The sequence below is a fragment of the Ambystoma mexicanum genome, chromosome 13 (genome assembly GCF_040938575.1).
Source record: "Ambystoma mexicanum isolate Mex_15411 chromosome 13, UKY_AmexF1_1, whole genome shotgun sequence".
In the NCBI taxonomy this organism is placed as follows: Eukaryota; Metazoa; Chordata; class Amphibia; order Caudata; family Ambystomatidae; genus Ambystoma; species Ambystoma mexicanum.
This window is the reverse complement of record NC_090938.1, coordinates 506,508,029-506,529,856: the sequence shown is the minus strand read 5'-3', so window position 1 is coordinate 506,529,856 and position 21,828 is coordinate 506,508,029. Positions and strand designations below refer to the sequence as shown.

The window sequence follows — 21,828 nt, the reverse complement described above, 5'->3', positions numbered from 1 at the left end:
AACCCTTAGCGGTATATCTTAGACAGCAATATGACCTGGTGGGCATCGAGGTGGGAGGAGAGAGCCACTTGATATCCCTATATGCCGATGACTTGCTGCTGTACCTAAAATCTCCGGAGGAGAACCTCCAGTATGTTTTGGAGGTCATGCAGAAGTATGCCGAATTGTCCGGCATAGCGGTTAATCCCGGCAAGTCGTGCATGTTCCCCCTAGGGTATTATGCTAGGGTCCCCACGGAACGTTTACCGGTATTACCCGTGCCTTGGGCGACCGAGTCCTTCCGATACCTCGGAATAGACATGTATCATACTGTGGTAAACGAACATCTGCATAACACTGTAGTTGCTGTGGATAAAATCCGTGCATCCATGCGATTTTGGGAGAAGCTGCCGCTGGCGATGATGGGGCGGGGGGCGTTGCTTAAAATGGTTGTCCTGCCTAGACTGTTGCATTTCTTCAGCAACATACCATACTTAATACCTAGGAGGTTCTTTACTAAACTCGACAGTATGTGCAGGGACTTCCTATGGCACGGCACTCGTAACCGAGTGGCACTGTGGAAGCTCCAAAACTTTCACGATAAAGGAGGGATCAGATTACCGGATTTTGAGGCCTATTATGTAGCGAGCCAATTGCAATATGTTACACAGTGGCTCTCTGATGAGGAATCTCCCGAGTCTAGGTTGGTTGGTCAGATTGCGCCCCGTTCTATTTGAAGGAGATCATCTGGGTCCCTAGACAGAACTTAAATGTTCGCCCTGGCATGCTGTTACTTGGGTGGAGAATGTGGCGTAGAGCATGTCGGCTACTGGAAAGCCCGGACCCGTGTTCGCCGCTGGCGCCACTGGTCGCCTTGACTGCGGGGGATAGCCAACTTAGGAAAATGATCAGAATATACTGGGAATCGGTTGGGTTGGCCACGTTAGGAGATATATGGCAAGATGGGGCCATCAAGGATTTTGCAGACCTAAAAGAGGAGACTGGGCTGCATGGGGGCCAATACGTTACATACCTCAGGCTGGTACGGATTATCCGAAAATCTTGGCCTGAGACGGTGTTAGCGGAGGATCCGGACGCTCTGATTGATACGATATATGATATATCAGAGGGTGGACACGAGATTTCCAGATTATATGAGGTGGTGATGTCCCGGGTGGGAAAGGACCTGATGGATTTGAGACTAGAATGGGAAACGGAGGTGGGGACGCAGATGACTGATGGGATGTGGGAACGGGCTATGGGATATCATAAAAAAGTGTCCAGAAATGCTAGATTACAGCAAATCCAACTATATATCACGCACAGAGCGTACATGACCCCCAAAAGGATAGCCAAGTTTGCGAACACAGGCAGACAAGCATGTCCGAAATGTAACGAGGAGGACGCGGACATGACGCATATGTTTTGGTCCTGCCCAGTAATCTAAGTTTTCTGGGGAGAAATGTCACAGAAGTTAGCAGACAAAGGGGTCCTGATAAGCATTGACACGGCCTGGGCTTGCCTCCTAGGGGGGTTCCCCAGACCGAAAAACACCAGACATCTGGAGAAACTGAGAGACCTAGCGTATATACTCGCTAAGAGGAGGATAGCCATGAACTGGAAGCAACGCTACAAACCCAGGATAGAGATGTGGTGGAGGGACCTGCAAAAATGGGCGGAAGCTGAAACCGTGGTCTGGCAAGAAGCATGCAGTAAATGCGGGGAGGGGGATGTGGGCAACCTAGTAGCCTGGAGGTTGTTAGTTACTGGTCTGTTTGGGGTGGAAGGGGAACCTACTGCCTCGGAGGAGGGAGACACCCGGCCACTTCAAGTCGATACAGAACCACCCTGTTGATATGCTCTTGCGGGGGGGGGGTTGGGGGGGGGGGGGGGGGGGGGGGGGAGTGCAGTGTTGTGTTTTCTTAAATTGTCAACTGACCTATTGTACATAAATCCACAAGTTTGTTTTGTACTGTTTTCATTTAAAATAAAAATATATTTTAAAAAAAAAAAGGGGGAGGGAGGAGGTGTTCCGATGACAAAAGAATCTCGGTCTTACTTGCATTAAGGCAGAGATCATTGGTGGTACACCACTCCTGGATGGCGGACAGGCAGCCAGAGATGAGCAAGGGAGAAGAGGTGGCTGAGAGTAGCCTGAAGATGAGCTGGGTATCGTCCACATAGCACTGGAAGTTCAGGCAGAGTGCAGCAATGCGGTGGGCAAGAAGTGCCAGGTATAGGTTGAACAGCCAGGGAGAGAGGTTAGACCCCTCAGGAACACCACAGTAGAGATAGAGATGGAGGAGAGGAAGGATCCAAGTTGAACCTGGAAGGGTCGATCAGAGAGGAAAGAAGTCAGCCACGCCAGGGCCTGACCTGTGATACACAGGTTATCTCAGAGACGGTTGAGCAGGATGGCATGGTTGACCATGTCAAAGGCAGAAGAGAGATCCAGAAGGATGAGGATGCAAGGGGTGTTGCAATCAAGGTCTGAGGGCAGGTCTTCATGGATGTTCAGGAGAGCAGTTTCCGTGCTTCTGGCTGCTCTGAAGCCAGACTGATGATCATGAAGACAACCAACAGATTCAGTGTGAAGATTTAGCTATGATATGGCTAACTTTTCCAAGAGTTGAACACCTGCATTACAATATTGCCTCAGCCAGTGCTGGATTAAACCCTGTGGAGGCCCTTGGGCAGTCGAAATGTCGGGGCCTTCCCTCGCAAATTATCTCCTAATTCATTTTTTATTTTCTGCTCTGCTTTATTTTGATCTGTTGTCGCTGGGCCCCTAAAAGGAGTGGGGCTCATAGGCCGGTGCCTTCTTGGCTTAATGGATAATCCGGCACTGGGCTCTACTGTTTCCATTTTACTCTTGTCTTATTTCACACACATCCGGCAATGTACACCACTTGAAAGGTTTGGACTAGGGAAATCGATAATGTACTTTACAGATCCAGTGTTCTGCAGGATCACATGACAGGATCGGTCTTTGAATTACTTGTGCAGTATTTTTCAGTTCTTTAAATATTTGTCAAAAATCTTGTTTTCTTTGAAATATAGATCAATTGTTATATTGTGATGCATTGCAGAAGATTTTAAACTTGTATAACTGTCAGTTGTGCATGCTGTATTGCTAATTTACATTTTATCTTTAAGAAGCAGCACATCATAAACAATGAATCCAGAGCGGCAACCATTTTAAGGAATGATACACAATATACGAAGAGCTCAGCGTGTTTGGAAAATATTCAAACACATTTCACAGGCTGCCACTGAAGTACATTTTAAATGTGCATCCCAAACAGAAAAGCAATACATTTGCATGTTTCCACTGCACCTTTTGTATAAAAAGCAATTTCATCTTGAATGCTCATTACTTTTTAAAGCTCCATTATTCATTTGTGATAGTGTGGCTGTGCTGCTCTTGTAATATCTGCTGTGCAATTTTTTCGGCACCCTTATCTGAGGGAGAAGCAGTCAAAAGCATAATTGGGGAAAAAAAGCAGCAACAAAAACCTGCTGACCTGGTATGTGACTTGGCTCTCATATACAATACTTGCAGATGCAACTCATCTACGAACGCACAGGCAGTGGTCACTTTTGGCATGGCTAGTATAAGCACTTATACATTATACATCTTCCTTTGGTCTGTTGCACCACTTCTATTCTGATGATGCTGAACCTTTTCTTTCCTTCTTTTTCCTCTGATATTCACCACTCTCTTTCTGCTGGTCTTTTAGCCATCAAATCTTGGATGTCCTCTCACTATCTCGCACTTGATGCTGGGAGACTTAATTCGCTCCACTTCTCAATTTCTCTTGGTAGCACCTCGTGCGCCATGTGCTCACTCTCGTTTTCGTACACGTTTAGCTCCTCTACATTGGAACACCCCCTCTTATTCTCTTTGTTCTATTTCTGTCTATCCCCTATTTCAAAAGCCATTAAAGTCTCATTTTCTCCAACATGGTTGATTGATTGCTTTTTTATTGTCTATGCTTATTCATTTCATTGTACCGCTCTCCGTTTCTCGGTACAGCGCCTTGGCTTAAGCCACTATATAAACAATAAATACAAATACTTTATTCTCTCTAGTACCAGTCAATTACTCTCTGGAATTAGATCGCATAATGCTTGGTGTGTTTGCTTCCTAATCACATAGTCATTACATAACTTAGTTGGTACGTTACAATTGCTTTTGCAATTCCTGACGCTTAGAAATTTTGTGTTTCCTACAGAAATTACTGCAATTGCGAAGCCGTGAGGTACAATTTTCCTTTTTAAATTGCTTTTTAGTCTACATCACATTTTTTCACTCAATTTGGTTACATCCTTTCATAATCTTTTCTTTACGATTTCAGCGAGTTTTCTGGCACTGTCCTTCATTCAGTTTATCTTAGGTCCCATCTCGCATTTACAGGTACTGTTGTAATTGGCACCTTTTTGGAAATAATTCTGGTATATCTCTCTGCTTGTAATTTACCTTACATAAAAAGTACCCATTATTGGGCTTTTTGGTCAACCTTGCCTCTTTGAATGCGCCGTTACAGTGACTCCTGTGGATACATGTTAATTTTTTGTACTTTGCCTTGCTTCCTGTGTATTTCTTGCATCCCGGCACCATGGATTCTCCATTCATTTCATCATCCAATATGTGGTACTGTCTTTATTACCTACCACCGATGCTGTGGTTTCCCTTAATTTTATCATGACCTTTGATATGTGACCCTTCAATCCTTTTTTTCTTTTATGTTGACCTTTTTTTATTTTTTATTATGCCATGTGACAAAATTATCTACCTATACCTTTTGTTTGTCTCCGTTTTATGCCTCTTGCCTTGTTTTTGAATTTACACAATGCATGGTTTTTATACCAACATTGTTTATTGGTGCATAATTGTCTATGACTTTGTTGTGTATTGTTTAGCCTCGGATGATGAGTCGGTTTAGACTCAAAACACGTGTCAGGCTACTTTACAAATGAATCCATCAGACTTATAACCACATTTCTCTTCAATTACTTGAAACACATGCCCACCTTTTAGGTACTACATTCGTAAAACTGGCATTTCATAGCTCCTGGAACACAACGATTAACACCTGGTCAGAAGCAAATCCTGACACCCAGCAACTACTTCTAGCTCTTGCTCCATCAATTCCAATTTCAACCCCTGCATGCAGTAATGTACAAAACTGGCTGAAGGCGTTCACCAATTGCCCAGATACTAAATAGTTTCTGCTAAGCCATACACAATATGCATGTTCTACTGCATGTGAACATCAACACCAACAAAGAGACCAACACCCACTCCTGCCCGCCTTTCGACTTCAATGACATCACTGAATATGAAGTCATCACACTCCCAAAAACCATCAAACCATCTAACTGTAAAGGTGACGCCTGCCCTGCTCAGTTAGTCAAAGACTGTGGCCCGACCCTTACCCCTTCCTCACAGCCTTCATAAATGCTTCCTTTCACTCTGGACACGTTCCGTCTGATCTTAAGAAAGCTTGGGTCCATCTGCTCCTCAAAAACCCTCGCTTGACCCATCAGTACCGGGGAACTACAGGCCCATCACCACCGTCCCCTTTCTACTGAAGATTCTGGACAAAGCGGCTTAACAGCAAGTCCAAAAATTCCTCGAAGAGCACCGCCTTCGGCAGTCTGGTTTCAGACCTCGAAATGGGACTGAAACTGCTCTTGACCTAAAAAATCAAATGGACGACATTCGCGACGCCGACAAACCAGTGCTCCTGCTCCTCGATCTATCGGCGGCATTCAACCTTGTTGACCACAACACTATGCCGCCATCTCTCTTTAGCAGCTAACTTCTCCCCAAAAGCATGCACATGGATCACCTCTTTCCTACAGGAAAGGGCCATGAAAGTTCTCGGACTCAGCATGCGCCTCTCCCAGCCACATCAACTGTGGGGTGCCCCAGGGCTCCTGCATAGCGCCCACCCGTTACAACCTGTTCACCCGGCCTCTCTTCAAACTCTTCAAACTCTCCGATGCCATGGGCATCTCGTACACCAACTATGCGGATGACACCCAAGTGCTCATCCCGCTCACAGGCGACTGAGTTGGACAAGAACACCATCAATTCCATCTTTGCCACCATCCAAGCCTGGATGGCAGACAATTGGCTATGTCTTAACAGTGAGAAGACAGATCTTCTACTCCTCAGATCCCCAACAATTCTAGACAAGCAATACTCATCCTTTACCATCGACAACATACAGATTGCGGTATCCAATACAGTCAAGACTCTAGGAGTCTACCTGGACTCCAACCTCACCATGGACAGGCAGGTTAACGCCATTGCTTCCTCATCTGCATACTACTCCAAACTCATCTACGCAGCAAGACCCTTCATCTCCTCCCAAAATAGCCTCACTATTGCTAGGGCCAGGATAGGATCCAGGTTGAACTACTGCAACATGCTCCTTGGTGGAACCTCCGGCAAAAACATTGCTAAGCTCCAACTTGCCCAGAACAACGCCCTCAGGGCCGCCACAGGTTTCTCCAGGAAAGACCACATCTTGGATCTCAGAAGGCAGGTCCACTGGCTACCCATTAGGCAGAGGAACACCTTTAAAATACTCCCTGAACCATAAATGCCTCCACGACCTTGCTCCCCATTACCTTGCCCAGAGGATCTCATGACCCACCTCTGCCAGGCCCGCTCAATCTGCCTACACTAAGCTGATTTCTACACCCAAGACCTGCAGTGCAGGTGGCTCTAGCATCCCAGCTCTAGTAGCTTCACACTGGAACGCCCTACCCACGCACCTCAGGGGGGGGGGATTGACTCTCACCTAGCCTTCCGCAAAGCCTAAAAAACCAGGCTGTTTGTCTAAACCCTCCTGCCATGATCGCTTCAGGCACACCAATGTCATATGTAACCGCTTTCTATTTCTGTAACTAAGTAGCTATGTTTTCTATGTCTACACAATCTTGCTTGCATACACCTTCATGTAACAGCGCCTTGATGTCTCTGGGCTGCAGTGAGCTCTACAAAAGTAAAAAATAAAATAAATAAAATGTGTAACCTCATAGAAAGAAGGGAGTGTCAATGGGAGAAATAGGTTTATGATATAAATAGGCTTTGGGCACCAACAGCAATTCAGAATTCCTGTCAAATCAAACTAATATGCTTTAAGTTTTTATTGGAAACACTATAATCAAAACAGTCCCATTGTCCAACTATACTAGTTAACAAGCCACTATAAATGTTCACTGCTACCAAATTCCAGTTTGCAAAATTCAACCTATTTAACAATGTGGAGAACCTGCAGACTGCCCCTGGGTGGTATGCGCTAGGAAAGATTCTCTTTAATACACCTTTCCTTCCATTTCTATGGACGCCCAAACGTTTTGCTTTTATTTTTGATCCTGACCTGTACTTTTTACAGTGCAGTGAAGCCTTAAGATTCACTGTCTTTTTCTCGTTTGTTATGGGGAAACAGACATGTCCTTCAGACTGTCAGTACTGGGAAACATGGTTTTCCCTTAGTCTAATTACTTTGTTACTACTTTTACTAACCCATCAGGTGTGGCAACCTGTCAATGTACAATGCATCTTACAATGTGGTCAAGTTTGTTTCACCCTAGACCCACACTAGGAGGATTTTTAGTTACACTAGGTGTGCTAAATGGACAAGCTGGTGGCAGTGACTTTTTACCATTTCTTTGGTGCTTTTTGTTTTAGCCTTACCACATTTGACTACCAACTGGCTAGTGACCAAACATGGCCATGCCTCAAGTGTTTCACTGGTCCTACGGCCATCTGGTCTTTTAGCCTTCTTCCTGGCCTGTGAGGCTTTTGGAGGGTTATGTGTTTGCAAGCAGGATGTGGGCAGGTATTGTCTGGTCCCAATTCACAAACTGGTTTCAGTGCATCTGAGTGATATGCACGAGTGTTCCCGCCAGTGGTTCCGGAATGGACCCCTGCTGGGGTGTGGGGGTAGTTCTATTGGCTGGTGGGAGCTTCTGCTCTGACCTGGCTTTTGGGATAAGAGGACCCCAGTACCCACTCAAGAGATCCTGGAGAAACCTGAAGGAGCCAAGACTTCTTTTCAGCTGCGAGACCGTGACCAGTCTGAAGGAGGCCTGGCGACCAACCTCTGCTGCTGTCCTGATCTCCAGCAGTCCTGCGACCCTTGGAGAGGAGGGAACAGCCATTCCCAACATCTGCTCGGTACCCCGCAAAGAATAGCACCCTGTGGCCGACTAGCTGAGTTTGGGCTACCGTGCTGTCAACGTCGCTGTTCCGAGTTGAGGCCTGGAACCTGGGGCCTCCTCAGCTTGTTGTATGACTTACCTCAACGAAGTCACGAGTCCTATTGTCAAGGGGAGCCGAGATAAGAGGGGGAAAGTGCGACCGTGACAAGTGAGTCACTTTGCGTCACCGTGCTGAGGGGACCATCGTCTGAAACAGCTCACCAGAGTCAAGTCCTGGGAGGGGTCCTGCATCGTGTTTTGCTGGCTTCTTCCAACAAGAGGCCTTGCTCCAGCGAAAGACACCGACTGTACAAATGCTCGAATCTGCAACCCCTTTGAATCGAGGCCTGTGGCGGATGGCAGGCTAAAGCGACCTCAGACCTTCTGCCAAACTACCAAGTCCTGTGAAGAATCTGAGCACAAGGGTGAGTTACCGTGCTTCTTACAAAATTAAAGGGCGTTTAGACTTAACACTTTGGGCTTTGCCAATGCTTGCTTCCGAAAGTTGGGGCCACTTAGTCGACTAGTATAACTTGTCCTCTAACACTTGGAATCGTTCACTGGACGCAGCAGGAGAACCTACCTTCATTTTTTCCAGCTTTACAAACCGTCAGAACATTTCCTGAACTCTTGGGGATAAGGCCCCAGACAATTTAGGGAAGGACTTTTGAAGCTAGGGCCAATTCTTTGTGAAAAGCATAATCAAACCCTTGTAAAGGAGAGAACAGATAAGATCTGCATTATACCCTACTCTAGTGAATGTATTTTATTAGTGTTGTGCAATACTAACCTAGTCATTTTTCATAGTGTTTGGTCATAAATAAGTAACTATTTATATACATATATCCAAGTGTAATTTGTGACTGCCATTGTGTGTAATCATAGTGGACCCCTTTACAAGCTCACGACCGAGACTTTGCCTGGACAACTCGTCACTGCTCCATTGAGCTGGTTTGGCTACAGCACCCAGAGTTGTTCCCGTCACAATGTAGGTTGGCCTTCCAGACATCTGTCCCCCCCCCCAGGCCAGGGTATAGAAAATCAGTCCCAAAAGTAGGGGTGCGCCGTATAAATCAACATAACATGTGCGCAGTCTCAGTATGCTGAATGCTTGCATGCCCTATGAGTACACCCTCGCACCCCAAGAAAATGTTTTTAAAAAGCACAGTAAAAGGTTTGGTACATATACAGGTCTCTCAACTTTAGCTCTCTCCCCAAATTGCTGAGTAGGATGTTTAGATTGGCCTCTCTCCCACTGCGCGGGTCTCAAGCTTAGCAAGGGCTCCGTCTCCAAACTACACTGTGTGGTGTCTAGGTTGCGCTGGTGGGCGTCTCTCCCACTGTGCAGGTCTCTGACTCAGTAGGGGCCTTGTCTCCCAACAGCACTGTGATGCTTAGATTGCACTGATAGGACTCTCACCCACTATACAATAATCCAACTGCGCTTAGTTCAGTACTCTACCAATCCCAGAAGCCCACCACCTAACTCACTCAATTAAATCCCATACCAGCAGACCGTTAACCCCCTAACCCCCCCCCCCCCCCCGACAGTGCACCCTTAAGAAACACACCCTACCCACCGACAGAAAGCAACACTGAGCCAGAGTACACCCCAGCGTATCCAGATAAGGAAACCCGAGGTCACTGCGACCGCACAGCATAGAGGACCAACTACCATACTCCGCCTGCACCTAGACTGGAAAATGGACTGTACCAGAAAGGGACGCAGAGAAAGAACAAGATCGTGCAACAAGAGACGCGAATACACAACACCGACAGAACCCACAAGAAACAGCCCCATTGGAAGAAAACACGCCTAAAACAGCCACAACAAAATCCACAAGAGAAAAATCCTTATACCTCACAACAACCACGGTACACCGACACCCCATCACGGAAACCTCGAAACATGCAAAGAATTTCCTGATAGACGCAGAAAAAAGATGGGGCACTCAACGAGAGTGGGAGGGCTCCGACCCCATTACCCCTTACATTACAAGAACAGAAGGACAACATCGATTCCCACTACATCCCGCACAATATGGCGAAGTACCAACAACGCCACCTCCCACCCAACAATCAGACCCAATGAAGAAACCACCGCTGATCTTCATCCGAGTAGCATCACAGCAGAAACACCAAGACTAATCAGCCCTGTTATCAACTTACTAGACCGTTTCAATGAAGAAGCAGCTGTCGCCGTTCTTCATCCTACCGACAGCAATGCGAAAACTTCACGAACAGACAATTACAAACTCAAACAAATACCTTCAAAACAAAATCGCACCCAGAGAATCCACTCTAACCTAATAAACGCAAGGTCAATGTCCAAACACGCAACGGAAATATACAACCTCCTGTCAGAAGGAGGCATAGTCCTATTCGTAACTGAAACATGGCTAGACGACAACTACAAGATCACCCTCAACAACTGCCTGAAGACTTCAAATGCATCCAAACAAACAGGAAATCCAAAAGAGGAGGGGGGGGGGGACTAGCAATCATCCACAAGGAACAACTGCCCATCAAAATGGAAGATCCACTAAACATCGATAAATGTGAATCCTTAATACTACGACTTTCAGAAAACCCCAAAACCAACCTGAAATTCATACCGATATACAAACCACCAACCTACGATGCAACTTTCATAGACGCTTTCACGGAAGCAATCACTACCCTAGCCATCAACTACAATCTGATCATCCTCGGAGATTTCAACATCTGGTTCGACGAAGAAAGGACAACTACACAAAAATCCCTAACCGCCCAACTAGCAGCCATGAGAACCTACAACAACTAGTCAAAGGAGCAACCCACTCTGCAGGGCACACACACTTGACGAAATCTTCACCAACAAGGATATCACCACAGCACCCCCAAATCAAATACTGTGGAGCGACCACCTCATTATTCCATTCATAATCACAATGGCCGCGCCAACAAAAAAACCAACAAGAAAAACAACCCATCATGATGCAAAGAAATTAGAGAACCATAAAAAACTCCAATCTAACCGAGCTCCTAGAACTCAGCAAACCACAAGCATCAACCATGGAAGAAGCAGACCTAGACAAAAAAGTTGCCCTACTTCATACCTGGATCGCAATTACCCTTGACGACATCGCCAAAGAAAAGCCCTTCACCCCATCACGCAAGAAAACTACAGCAAAATGGTTCACCCCACTACTCAACGCCATGAAAAGGAAAAACCGAAAACTAGAATCTGAATGGAGGACCAACACCAGCGCAAACAAATTGAAATTCCTACAACAGATCCGCGCATATTTAAAAGGAAATACAAAAAGCGAAGAGGAAACATTACGACAACCGAATATTCAGAGCACCAAATGCTCAAAAAGAACTACTCAAAATCATAAACAAAATAAAAAACCCACCGGCCTGCAACAACACGCCAATCCCATCGACAAAACTTTGCGAGGACCTCGGAGACCACTTCAAAAACAAAATAACCTCCATCCAACACACCATACAAAACAGACCAAGCGTTCACAGCTCAAACCCCACCGACACAGACGAGGAACACGCAAACAAGCTACGAAACTTCCCAGAAATATCAGTTGAGGCTTTCGTCAAACTAGTAAACCAAAGCAACAAATCGGGCTCCCCTGAAGACCCATGCCCCCCCGGAGATATACAAAACAATTCTCAAACAAGGAACCCCCATGGAATACCACAGGAACCTCCTCAATCTCTCAATCTCAACAGGTAAAGTACCGCAGGCCTTCAAATCGGCTTACATCAAGCCGCTACTCAAAGACACAACAGGAAACGTAGAGGACTTATCTAACTACAGACCCATCTCCAACATACCCAAACTGCTAGAAACGTACGTCTACCAAATAACCCAAGAATTCATAGAAGAGCATTGCCTACTAGACCAGGCACAAGTTGGCTTCAGACCTATGAGAGGAACAGAATCGGCTCTCCTCTCAATTTGGGACGACCTAAAAACAAATGCAGACTGACAACAGCACCGCCCTGATTCTCCTTGATCTGTCTGCAGCCTTCGACACAGTCAACCACGCCATCCTCATAAAGAGATTAGAAGGACTAGGGATAACAGACACTGCCAGACTATGGATCAAATCCTTCCTAACAAACAGAACAGAAACAATATGGCTGAAACCTTGTAAATCCAAACGCAGAGTATCCACGTGCGGAGTACCACAAGGATCATCCTTCTCCCCGCTTCTATTCAACATCTACATGTACCTATTAATCAATCAAAAAACACGGCCTCACATGCTACAACTACGCCGACGATACTCAAATAATCTTCAACATACAAGACACCGGAGAAGGAAACACTAGAGAATTGCCTTCGAGACATATTCAACTGGATGAAACTCAACCATCGCAAAATCAACCCAGGCAAAACAGAGATCATGATGGTTTCAAAAAAGGGAGGAGACATCAACTACATCCCCTGGCCAAGAGAGCTCAGCACCACACCAGAACCATCAACTGTAAAAAACCTAGGGGTCCTGATGGATAACAATCTCACTCTGGAGCCACAAGTAAACTCAGTAATCAAGAAATGTTTCTTCCTCCTGCGAGCAGCAAAAAGGATCCTACCGTTCCTGTCGTTCGCCAACAAAACACTTACCATCATCGCTCTGATCATGTCCAGAGTAGACTATGCCAATAGCCTATACCTGGGCTTGCCCGAACGACTTATAAAAAACTGCAACACATACAAAATGCAGCAGCCAGACTCCTCCTCAAGCTACCCAGAAGAGAACACATCACACCCGCGCTAAAAACACTACACTGGCTACCACTGAAACGACGAATAAAGTTCAAGGCCATGTGCATCACGCACAGAGCAATACACAAACAAGGCGCAGAGTTCTAAGCGACAAACTACGCCAACATCAACCGACAAGAACACTAAGATCAAGCAGCGACATACACCTGGAACCAAAACCCTACAACAGAAAAAACTCGGAGGATCGCCTTTCTCTCACCAGGCACCCAAAACCTGGAATGACCTACCTAAGAATATACGGAATACAACAAACCACCTACCATTCAGGAAACTCCTCAAATCATGGCTCTTCAAAGCGTAACCACAACGGAGACGCACTAGAATACCCAGACATTAAAACAATGATGGAAATAACTCCAACCTCGGCCACTCTCAAATTGGACAAACACTCAAACCAAGAACCAACCAGAGCATAAGACATCATGGAAAATAGCCACAAAGGAAGGCTGCAGAGACTGACCACATACCTAGACCCAGCCGAAAGCCCTCAAGTGACTCTCCCACTCGTACGTACCGGACGAACATATCCAGACCGGCAGACGCACCTACATAGACGTTGGCCTGCGTCACATATGGATAGGATTGACTGAAGGATAACATGCCCGCGCCTAGAAAAACGTGAATGCTAGCATGTGCCACACTTAGAGTTGTGAACACCAGCCTGTGTGGCGTTCGGATGGAGTTGTGAATGTTAGCATGCCCACACCTGGACGGATCTCTAAACTTTAGCCTGCGCCGCATATAGATAAAAGTGCGAATGTTGGCATGACCACACCTGGATGGAGTCCTAGGCACTGGCCTGCGCCGCGTCTAGATGGGAGTGTGAAGGCCAGCAAGTGCCACACTCAGACAGAACTGTGAATGTTAGCATGGTAAAGGTCAGGTAACCCCCTAACCAATATAAGCTCAAACTCTGCATAATCTCACTCAAACTCACAACCATCTCTCGCACAACAAGCCGCACGCACTTCACAACACAAGCCGGAACAGCAACACACAGGGACTGACTCCGATCCGATACGCGCACCAAAGCTCAGCGCCCATTGTATACTGAGTTGAAGCTGCCAACAGAACACCACTCCTCTCACTATCCTACTCCCTTCACCTTACTAACCCATCCCACCTTTATCATTTACAGGTCCGCCTGGGGACCAATTTCGTTGGTGACGGTGCGCGGTACAAATACCTTTAACATTTAACATACCAGTACATTCCCAGTTTTCCGCAATAACTGTCCACAGCCAGTTTGCATAGTCCAGTAGATTTACATTTAGAACAATGGCAGTTTGACATCAGTGTAGTACTGTACAACAACCAAATCAGCCCCAAATCTCAAGATGCCACCAGAGCAAGCCGGCCTGTGGTGCAAAGCAATATCCCTTTGTAGTCTCAGCTGCTCACTAATGTCAAAAATGCAGAGTGATAATGGTTCCTAGGCAGCAAATGCTCAGTTGGGATACAGTTTTTGATAAGTGTTGCTCTACTTAAAACAGTAAAGGACTAGCAGTTACTCCAGAACATTATACCATAGCTTACCGTGTCTATTCCATCATGACTATTTGTGAGGAGAATGGGGTCAGGAATAGGAAGATTCATTTCAGAGTGGATCAGAGTTAAATCCTGAATGTTCAAGTCTGGTTCCTAGGGAAAAGAAAGGGAGGGGGGGTTCATGAATTAGCAAGCATGAAGATAATTACTTTTTAAAAATAAAATCACAGGAAAGACGAATGGTGCATAAGAAGGAGTGTATTAGTTTCATCAACCATGAATTGCAAGTCATTAAGTAAGCCAAATGAGTTCTCAACTTGAAGCAATCATCTGCAGCCAGTACAAAAAATAGCCACCATCAAAACATGAGGCACGTCATATGTATGTAATGAGGAAGTATAAAGACCTGCTTGTGGTATGGGAGAAGAGACCAAGGTTTTAATCAGAGGGTGGGGAGGTTAACAGGAACAGTACACTATGGCTTTCACCCCCGCTGTGGGGGATTGGCATGGTCTTTAACGTTCACCCGCCCCCCACTGAGCGAAGAGAGGACCTTGGCAAGGCAAGTGGCCGTAAAAGGCCACATCCATCCACCCCACAACACCCCCCCCTCCCCCCACCCGAACACAATTCAGTTTTTTTTTTATTAGGGAAAGGCAGTAACCGTAAGCAACACTTACTCAATTGAGGCCAGGTATTAATTAAAAAAAACCAAAGGAATTAGTTGAGCAGATTTAGGGTAGTCTTGGCAGGAAAAGGTTACTTTCTGCAAAAGTGTCCCCAAGAAACAGTTTCTGGAGTTCTGGTTAAGTGAATCCCACAGAATAACTTAGGGGGCCACAGAAGTAACAATGCCAACACCAGAGTCAGGAGCCCAAATCCTGTCTCGGAAAGCAGTTCTGCAGCAGAGATTTGACTGTTTCCAGAGGCAGTCGCTGTGAACCTATTGTTAGCGAGGACGCCACTGCATGGAAGAAACCTTCCCCAACCATCTCCCCACCCCCATTGCGACAAATCACCTTCCGGGGCACCAGTGGTCCAAGGATGAATATAGATTTCTAAACCATCAGTCTTGCACCAGAAGGGATCTGAACAGATTGCATACAAGTAAATTATAAACCCTCTTGTCCAATTTTGGTAACGTGGATGAACGGCAGGCTCATCTCCAAACGTTTGTGGATCATTGGTTAGTTGCAATACAACAAAAATACTATTACCCAATGATAAAGGGACTGTCCAATCAAGGTTGAATACAAATATATACAATACCACAACAGACCTTTCTAGCACACTACAGAGTACAACCCACCCTGTAAAGGAATGCAGAGGACAGTTTAAAAAAAGTAAGGAAAAAGTATGCACTCTGCATACTGAAAGGAAGGTAGTCTGTATACGAAATGTTTGCAACAGTTCAAGGATACTTGGCTTCAGAACAAGGGAGCAATAGGTCTTAATATGTCTCTAGGGGCCTTCAAAGAAGGACCAGGGGTACAGAACCATAATGTAACCTGTGCTATAGGTGTTCTTGGTGCTAAACAGGGGAGTCTGTTTCAAGGCGCTTTGTGTTAGGGAGACATTTCATTTCTGTGCCAATTCCCTTTAACTATTGTTAGTTAGGAATTGGTGCAGTCACACTGAGACTACACAATCTGCTTGGTATTCGGTAACCTACCTTTTGGTATAGGTCTGTTCTGAACAAGTTGGTAGTGTGATCTCAAAAGAGGTAAATGTGTGCTGTACAGATGAAATCAGTCAATACAAGTAGCCAAGTAACACTTCTACTCAAGGTTTGTTATAGTAACAGTTTTAAATAAATTAAAAAAATGGTAGCAGGCACCCCTCTCCAAAAGGAACATGGCATAACCTGTTCTGTGTTTCTTTTCCACAGAGTTTGCAGCCATCACTTTTTGCTCACTGTACCTTTCACAGATGGGAAATATCCATTTGCATCAGTCTTTGTCCCACCCACATGGGCAGTCCAGCATCGAAATGCTATGGAAATCCCCTTCTGAACAAGAGAACCAACAGCAACCCCATACATGTGTTTCAGCCTTGTTGGGCATCAGTGAGGTGGAGCCGTGCCTCGGTTTTAAATAAGCATTATTTAAAAAGGCAATGGATTGTAACAATTCAAGTCACTTTGGAATTAGTCAAGCTAGTGGATAATCTCTGGATATGCTTCATACACTTCTCCACCCTAAGGTGACTTCAAGCACAGGGATAGTATTTGCATTGATATATCACACATACATTTGTAAATTGAGTTGCAGAAAGGAAGGGTTTTGGGAAGTAAAAAGTTGAACAGTTTCTCAGAACATGGGAGGACAAGTGAATCCTCAAACAAAGTCTAGATAAGCCTATACCCGCAAGCTACAACCTATGAGGGACAAGCAAAGTCAATGGATTTGGAAGAGTGCCTTTAGGGAGCCAGGACAGCCAAAGTCATTCGGACAAAGTCTATGATTCCGATGTACCTCTTGGATAAAAGTCTTGCAAAGTTAGAGAGTTCAAGAAAATCACTTTTAGGAACACACAGTGTTAAGCCCGTGCAAAGGGAGTTGAAATCAACTCGATAAGTTAAGCATGTGAAAGTCTAGCGAGACCGCACGACTTAAGGTGGGAAGGTAAGTAACCCCAAGCCTGAAAAAGTACCTTTGGTTAGAAAAAAGGTGTCCAGCTGGATTTAGTCTTCCTACAACCAAGTAGGTTCTGGTTCCTGAGTTTCAGTTGTGGGAATAAGGACATCCGGAGGGCTCCTGCGGTGGTACTCTGGATCATTGTCGGCAGCTACTGGTTCAGATCATTGGCACCTCGCAGAGCTTAGCAAACGGCACAGATGTGAAATAATGGTTGCCAGTTCGACTTTCCGTGCTCCCATAGTCCTGCACTCTGGTGAGGTGACTGAATCTGGAGGTCTTGCAACTGAAAGGTCCCAATGCGGCTCTTGGGGCTTTTGGCCAGATTTGTTCCGTGGCAGATACTGCACTCAACTATGGACACTCAACCCCGGCTTCTGCAGCAACAGACACCAAGATGGGAATGGTGAGCACGAGGATTTAGTCTCAGGGTTAGCTGGTCCCACTAACCCAAGGGGAGAATTAGTTTCGTCCAGAGCTTCTCTGTCAAGGTGAAAAACGAGGTCAGCACAGCAGCAGGGCTTCAATGGGCAATTGAAGGTCCAGGAGGTTGCAGTGGGCTGCATTCACAGTTTCATCGAATGTTTCCCCAGGTGTGAGAGGGAGTAGAGAAGTGTAGTGGTGGGGGCGGCCAAGGGGGCCCAGGAAATGGCACGAGTGGGTGCGGAGGAGAGAGAAGACAGGATGTCATGTGTTTTGGTGGTGAAGTGTGCAGCCAGGGCCAAACCCCTCACCTTTTAAGCAGGTTTCTCCCATTCATGCACAGCCTAGATTGTAAATCACAGCAGCGTGGCTGTCATTCCAGGACACACAGACAATCAGGGCTAGTTTCATTCAGGCATTCCAAGAGACACAGGACGAGAGTTCCGAGACCCTCCCTGACATCCTGTTCTTGCAGACACTGGAGCCAGGGGCAGGCTTCAGGGCTGAAGCCTGCCAAATGCCAAACAAAGGGCTCAAACCAGACTCAACGCACAGAGTAAAACCCAAGAAAGACCTTAAACAGAAAATGGTGAAAAACAAACAGGGGCCATTTTGACAAAATGGTCACCCATGGGTGCTGGACTGCAGCTGAGGGTTCAGCCCACGGTACACTAGCACAATGGTAGGAAAAATTAAACCAATGCCACCAGCCATTTAAAATAGTGACGGTAACATAAAAAGATTACATGGCAAAGTACGGTAAGGGGCTACTAAGTAACCTCCCAGTAATCCACATAAGATGGTGTGTGCTGGACCTAAAAGGAGAAAAGTAATTCAGTCAATTCCACTTACTATTCTTTAGAACTGTAGTTCACCCAAGAAAAGCTAAACAGAAATCCAAGGATCTCTCAGTGACAGTGCTAAAGGTGCTGTGTGCCACAATACAAAAAGCAGATGCCTATGGAGTTTGTCAGACCCCAAAACAGTGAAAACAAAATCCAAATCAGGTGTAAAAAATAAAAATAAAAATTGAGAGGAAAAAGGTCCCACTCAGGAGTTTAAAAGTCCAAGTCCAGCAAAAGAGCTTGAGGTTTCCAAGGTTGAAGGCAATTAGCACAGAAATGAGAATTCTCCCTAACACCTTAGAGACCCTCGGCTCTTTTGCTCGACTTAAAACTTTTTAATTTTAACTCCCGAGTTGGACCTTTTTCTCACTCGCTCGTGTGTTTTTCTGACTAGAATTTTTGTGTCTTACTGTTTAATGCAGTCTGGGAAACTCCATAGGCGTCTCCTTCTTGAATAGTGACAGCAGCTTTGGTGCACTGCCACTGAGAAGTCCCTTTAACTACATTTTCTTCAGTGAACTACTGTTCCCAAGAATAGTAAGATGACTCCCGTCTTAGCTTTGTGGGTCCAGCACACACCACCCTATGTGGAGTGCTGGGGGTTACATAGTAACTCCTTCATCCCACTTCACATCTAACATTCAGTTCCACTTACGTAACTTGAATGGCTGGTGGCAGTGTTTTTTTTTTTTACTACCTTGTGCCATGTATCTGCAGGCTAATTATTCAGCTGCAGTACAGCACTCAAAGTGACCATTTCTGAAAATGGTCCTGGTCTTTTTACGCCATTTCTCAGTTCGTTCCTTCAAGGCTTTTATTCTGAAACAGGTTAGAGTCCTTTGTGCATTTTGCCTTTGGCGGGCTTCAGCCCTGAAGCCCGTCCAGGCACCAGTGTGTCTGGAAAAGCAGGAAGTAAGGGAGGGCCATAAAACTTTCCTGTCCTTTGTCTCTAGTTGTGCCTGAGTGAAAACAGTTCCGATTGGCTGTCTGGCTGTCCAGGAGGACAGCCACCCTACTGGGTCATTGACAGCATAGGGTTGTGAATGAATGGGAACTTAGCAACTAGAGGCAAAGTCGACCACTGGAGGACAACATCCAACAAAGATGTGAGGAGACACGAGCAGCACCCTCTTGGGTCGCGAAGTGCCTGGTGAAGCCCTGCTGGCTGTTCTCATTTCGACTGGGAAGACCAATACGGACGACTTCCTTTGACTGGTGGGATCAACTAGCCTTAAGGCCAGCTTCATTTTGGCGCAACCCCCAACTTGCAGTGGCATTCCAAGGCTGCAGAATCCCCAATGCCCAGGGGCCGAATGCCCCCTCCGTCCCCGCCTCTCCCCCTCCCCACCTCCCCCCCCAACCATCAAGTGCATCGTCTTTAGAAGTGAAAATCAGGCCAAACCATTGTTGGTATCCAGGGCACACTACGGAAGCATGAAATCTGCATCCAGAGTCCCCTCACCAGAGTCCAGGACTGAGGTGTAAGGCAAGATTGTATGCAGTGCCTTGTGGGAGACTGCACCAGCCTTGTACTCTTGACAATAGTTAACCCAACCTTTGGTACAGGCCTATACTACACAAGTTGTTAGAGTGATTGAGCAGCCAGGCTGATCTCAAGAGGGGTCAATGTGAGCTGTAAGGTTGCACACAGTGACAAGCATCCAATTAACACTTATACTCCAGGTTTCTTGATTAAACAATTATTTATTAAACAGTCAGTTTGAATAAGCCTTCTTCAGAAGGGAGCATATATGCAACAAAAATATAATTCAAAAATACAGTTTCAATAAATCAGTTAATACCCATTTGGGATGGCACACTTCCTACACCCTAAGGTGACTTAACTAGGACACTTGACATTGCTATACCACTGGTACATTTAGAGCAATACAGACTGTTAGAGGAAGACACAATGGTTAACAAGTTTCTCAAACAGGTAACCACTTTTGAACCCCCACAAAGCAATGCAGAATAACCCTTTCCAAGCGACACAAGTAAAGACTGACTTTTTGGAGGGAAAGACCGAAACAAAGTCAGATGTTCGAAGAGTATAAGGGAGCCAGGACAGCCAATGTCAATTGAGCAAAGTCTAGGAGAGCTTAAGTTCTTCTTGAAGGTAAGTAAAAAGTCTTGCACAATGCTAGTGTTTTTTGTTAAAAAGAACATCACTGTTGGGCCACTAGCTGGGAGGCTTGTTATGGGCAAAGTTGCATGCAACTCTGCAAAAGGTAACAAAGGCAAGTCTCAACTGAGAGCTAGCAAGTTACACAGCAAGAGGTAAGTACCCCTTAGTTTACAGTACCTTTGGTCTGAAGTAAATGGTTCCAGCTGGCTTCTGCTCCTGTTGTAGTATGGCAGATCCTGTTCCTGGGCCTCAGTCATGGGGACATGAGGTAGGATGTCTGGGGACTCCTGCACTACGATTTGAAGGTCGGCGACAGCAATGGCCAAACTTCAGATCAGCTGCACTTTGCGGTTTCAGCTTCTTGCTGAATAGTACCACTGTGGTTCTCGGATACCTTGGGGACTTTCCACGAATCTGGGATCCAGCACTCTGGTGAAGTGGCTCAGGCTTGGTCAGTCCTGCTTCATGGGAGTCCGGAGAATCTTCCTGGAGCTCGGGCCAGACTTAAAGACACTATTCTGGTGTCTCTCCCTGGCAATGGGTTCCCTTCAGCAGCAAAGGAAGTACAGCCAGCTCCGAGAAGATTTCAAGATGAGCTTGTCTTGGGGTTGATTGGTCCCAAAAACGCAAGGGGAGAAGTCGTCCTTTGCAGGGACCCTAAGGCAACGTGGCACTTGTTACAGAGAGTGAAAATCTTAATTACAGATTTATACAATCATTTGAATTTTTTTGACATTTACATTACAGAACACAATTACTGTATTTTAACATATTTACATTGCAATATACAATAACAGTTGGAGGCAGTAGAAGCATGAGTGAGAATGGTAAGGGGTGGAGGAAGGTTAGTTCTGGAAAAATCTCAAATCCTCCTTCCAGAAGGAATGGAGGGAAGTTTCAGCTCCGATGGTGGTGGGGAGTGATTTCCACAGTTTAGGTGCTATGTATGAGAAACCTATCCCTCCCAATTTAACTCTGCGGATGTACGGGATGTGTAATTGGTTGGTATACTGTGTTCTTGTGGGGCGCGCAGAGGTGGTTCTGGATATAGTTTCTGATGTGGGTGCTGTGTGGTTGAGGCATTTGTGCGTGATGGTGAGGATTGAGTGTAATGCGGTCTTTGACTGGGAGCCACTGAGCCAATGGTCTGGCTTGTGAGATATGGTCCCTTCTAGGGATGCTCATAGCTGCTCTAAGGGCATTGTGCTGTGTAGTTTTAAGTTTGTAAGTTTTTGGTGGCGGTGCCTGCTAAGAGTGCATTACAATAGTCGAGTTTGGCACCTATGGTTGCTCTGGCTATTGCAAGGCAGTTTGGTTTGG

At 45.8% G+C, this 21,828-nt stretch overlaps 1 protein-coding gene across 2 annotated transcripts in view; it reads right to left on the bottom strand.

Annotated features, from left to right (window-relative positions):
- PSME3 (proteasome activator subunit 3) overlaps positions 1–21,828 on the bottom strand; it is a 538,782-nt gene that overhangs the window by 363,516 nt on the left and 153,438 nt on the right. For both annotated transcript variants that reach the window (XM_069634175.1, XM_069634174.1), the window contains exon 4: positions 14,528–14,632. In XM_069634175.1, the coding sequence (XP_069490276.1) occupies positions 14,528–14,632 (105 nt within the window). The remainder of the gene's footprint in view (positions 1–14,527; positions 14,633–21,828) is intronic.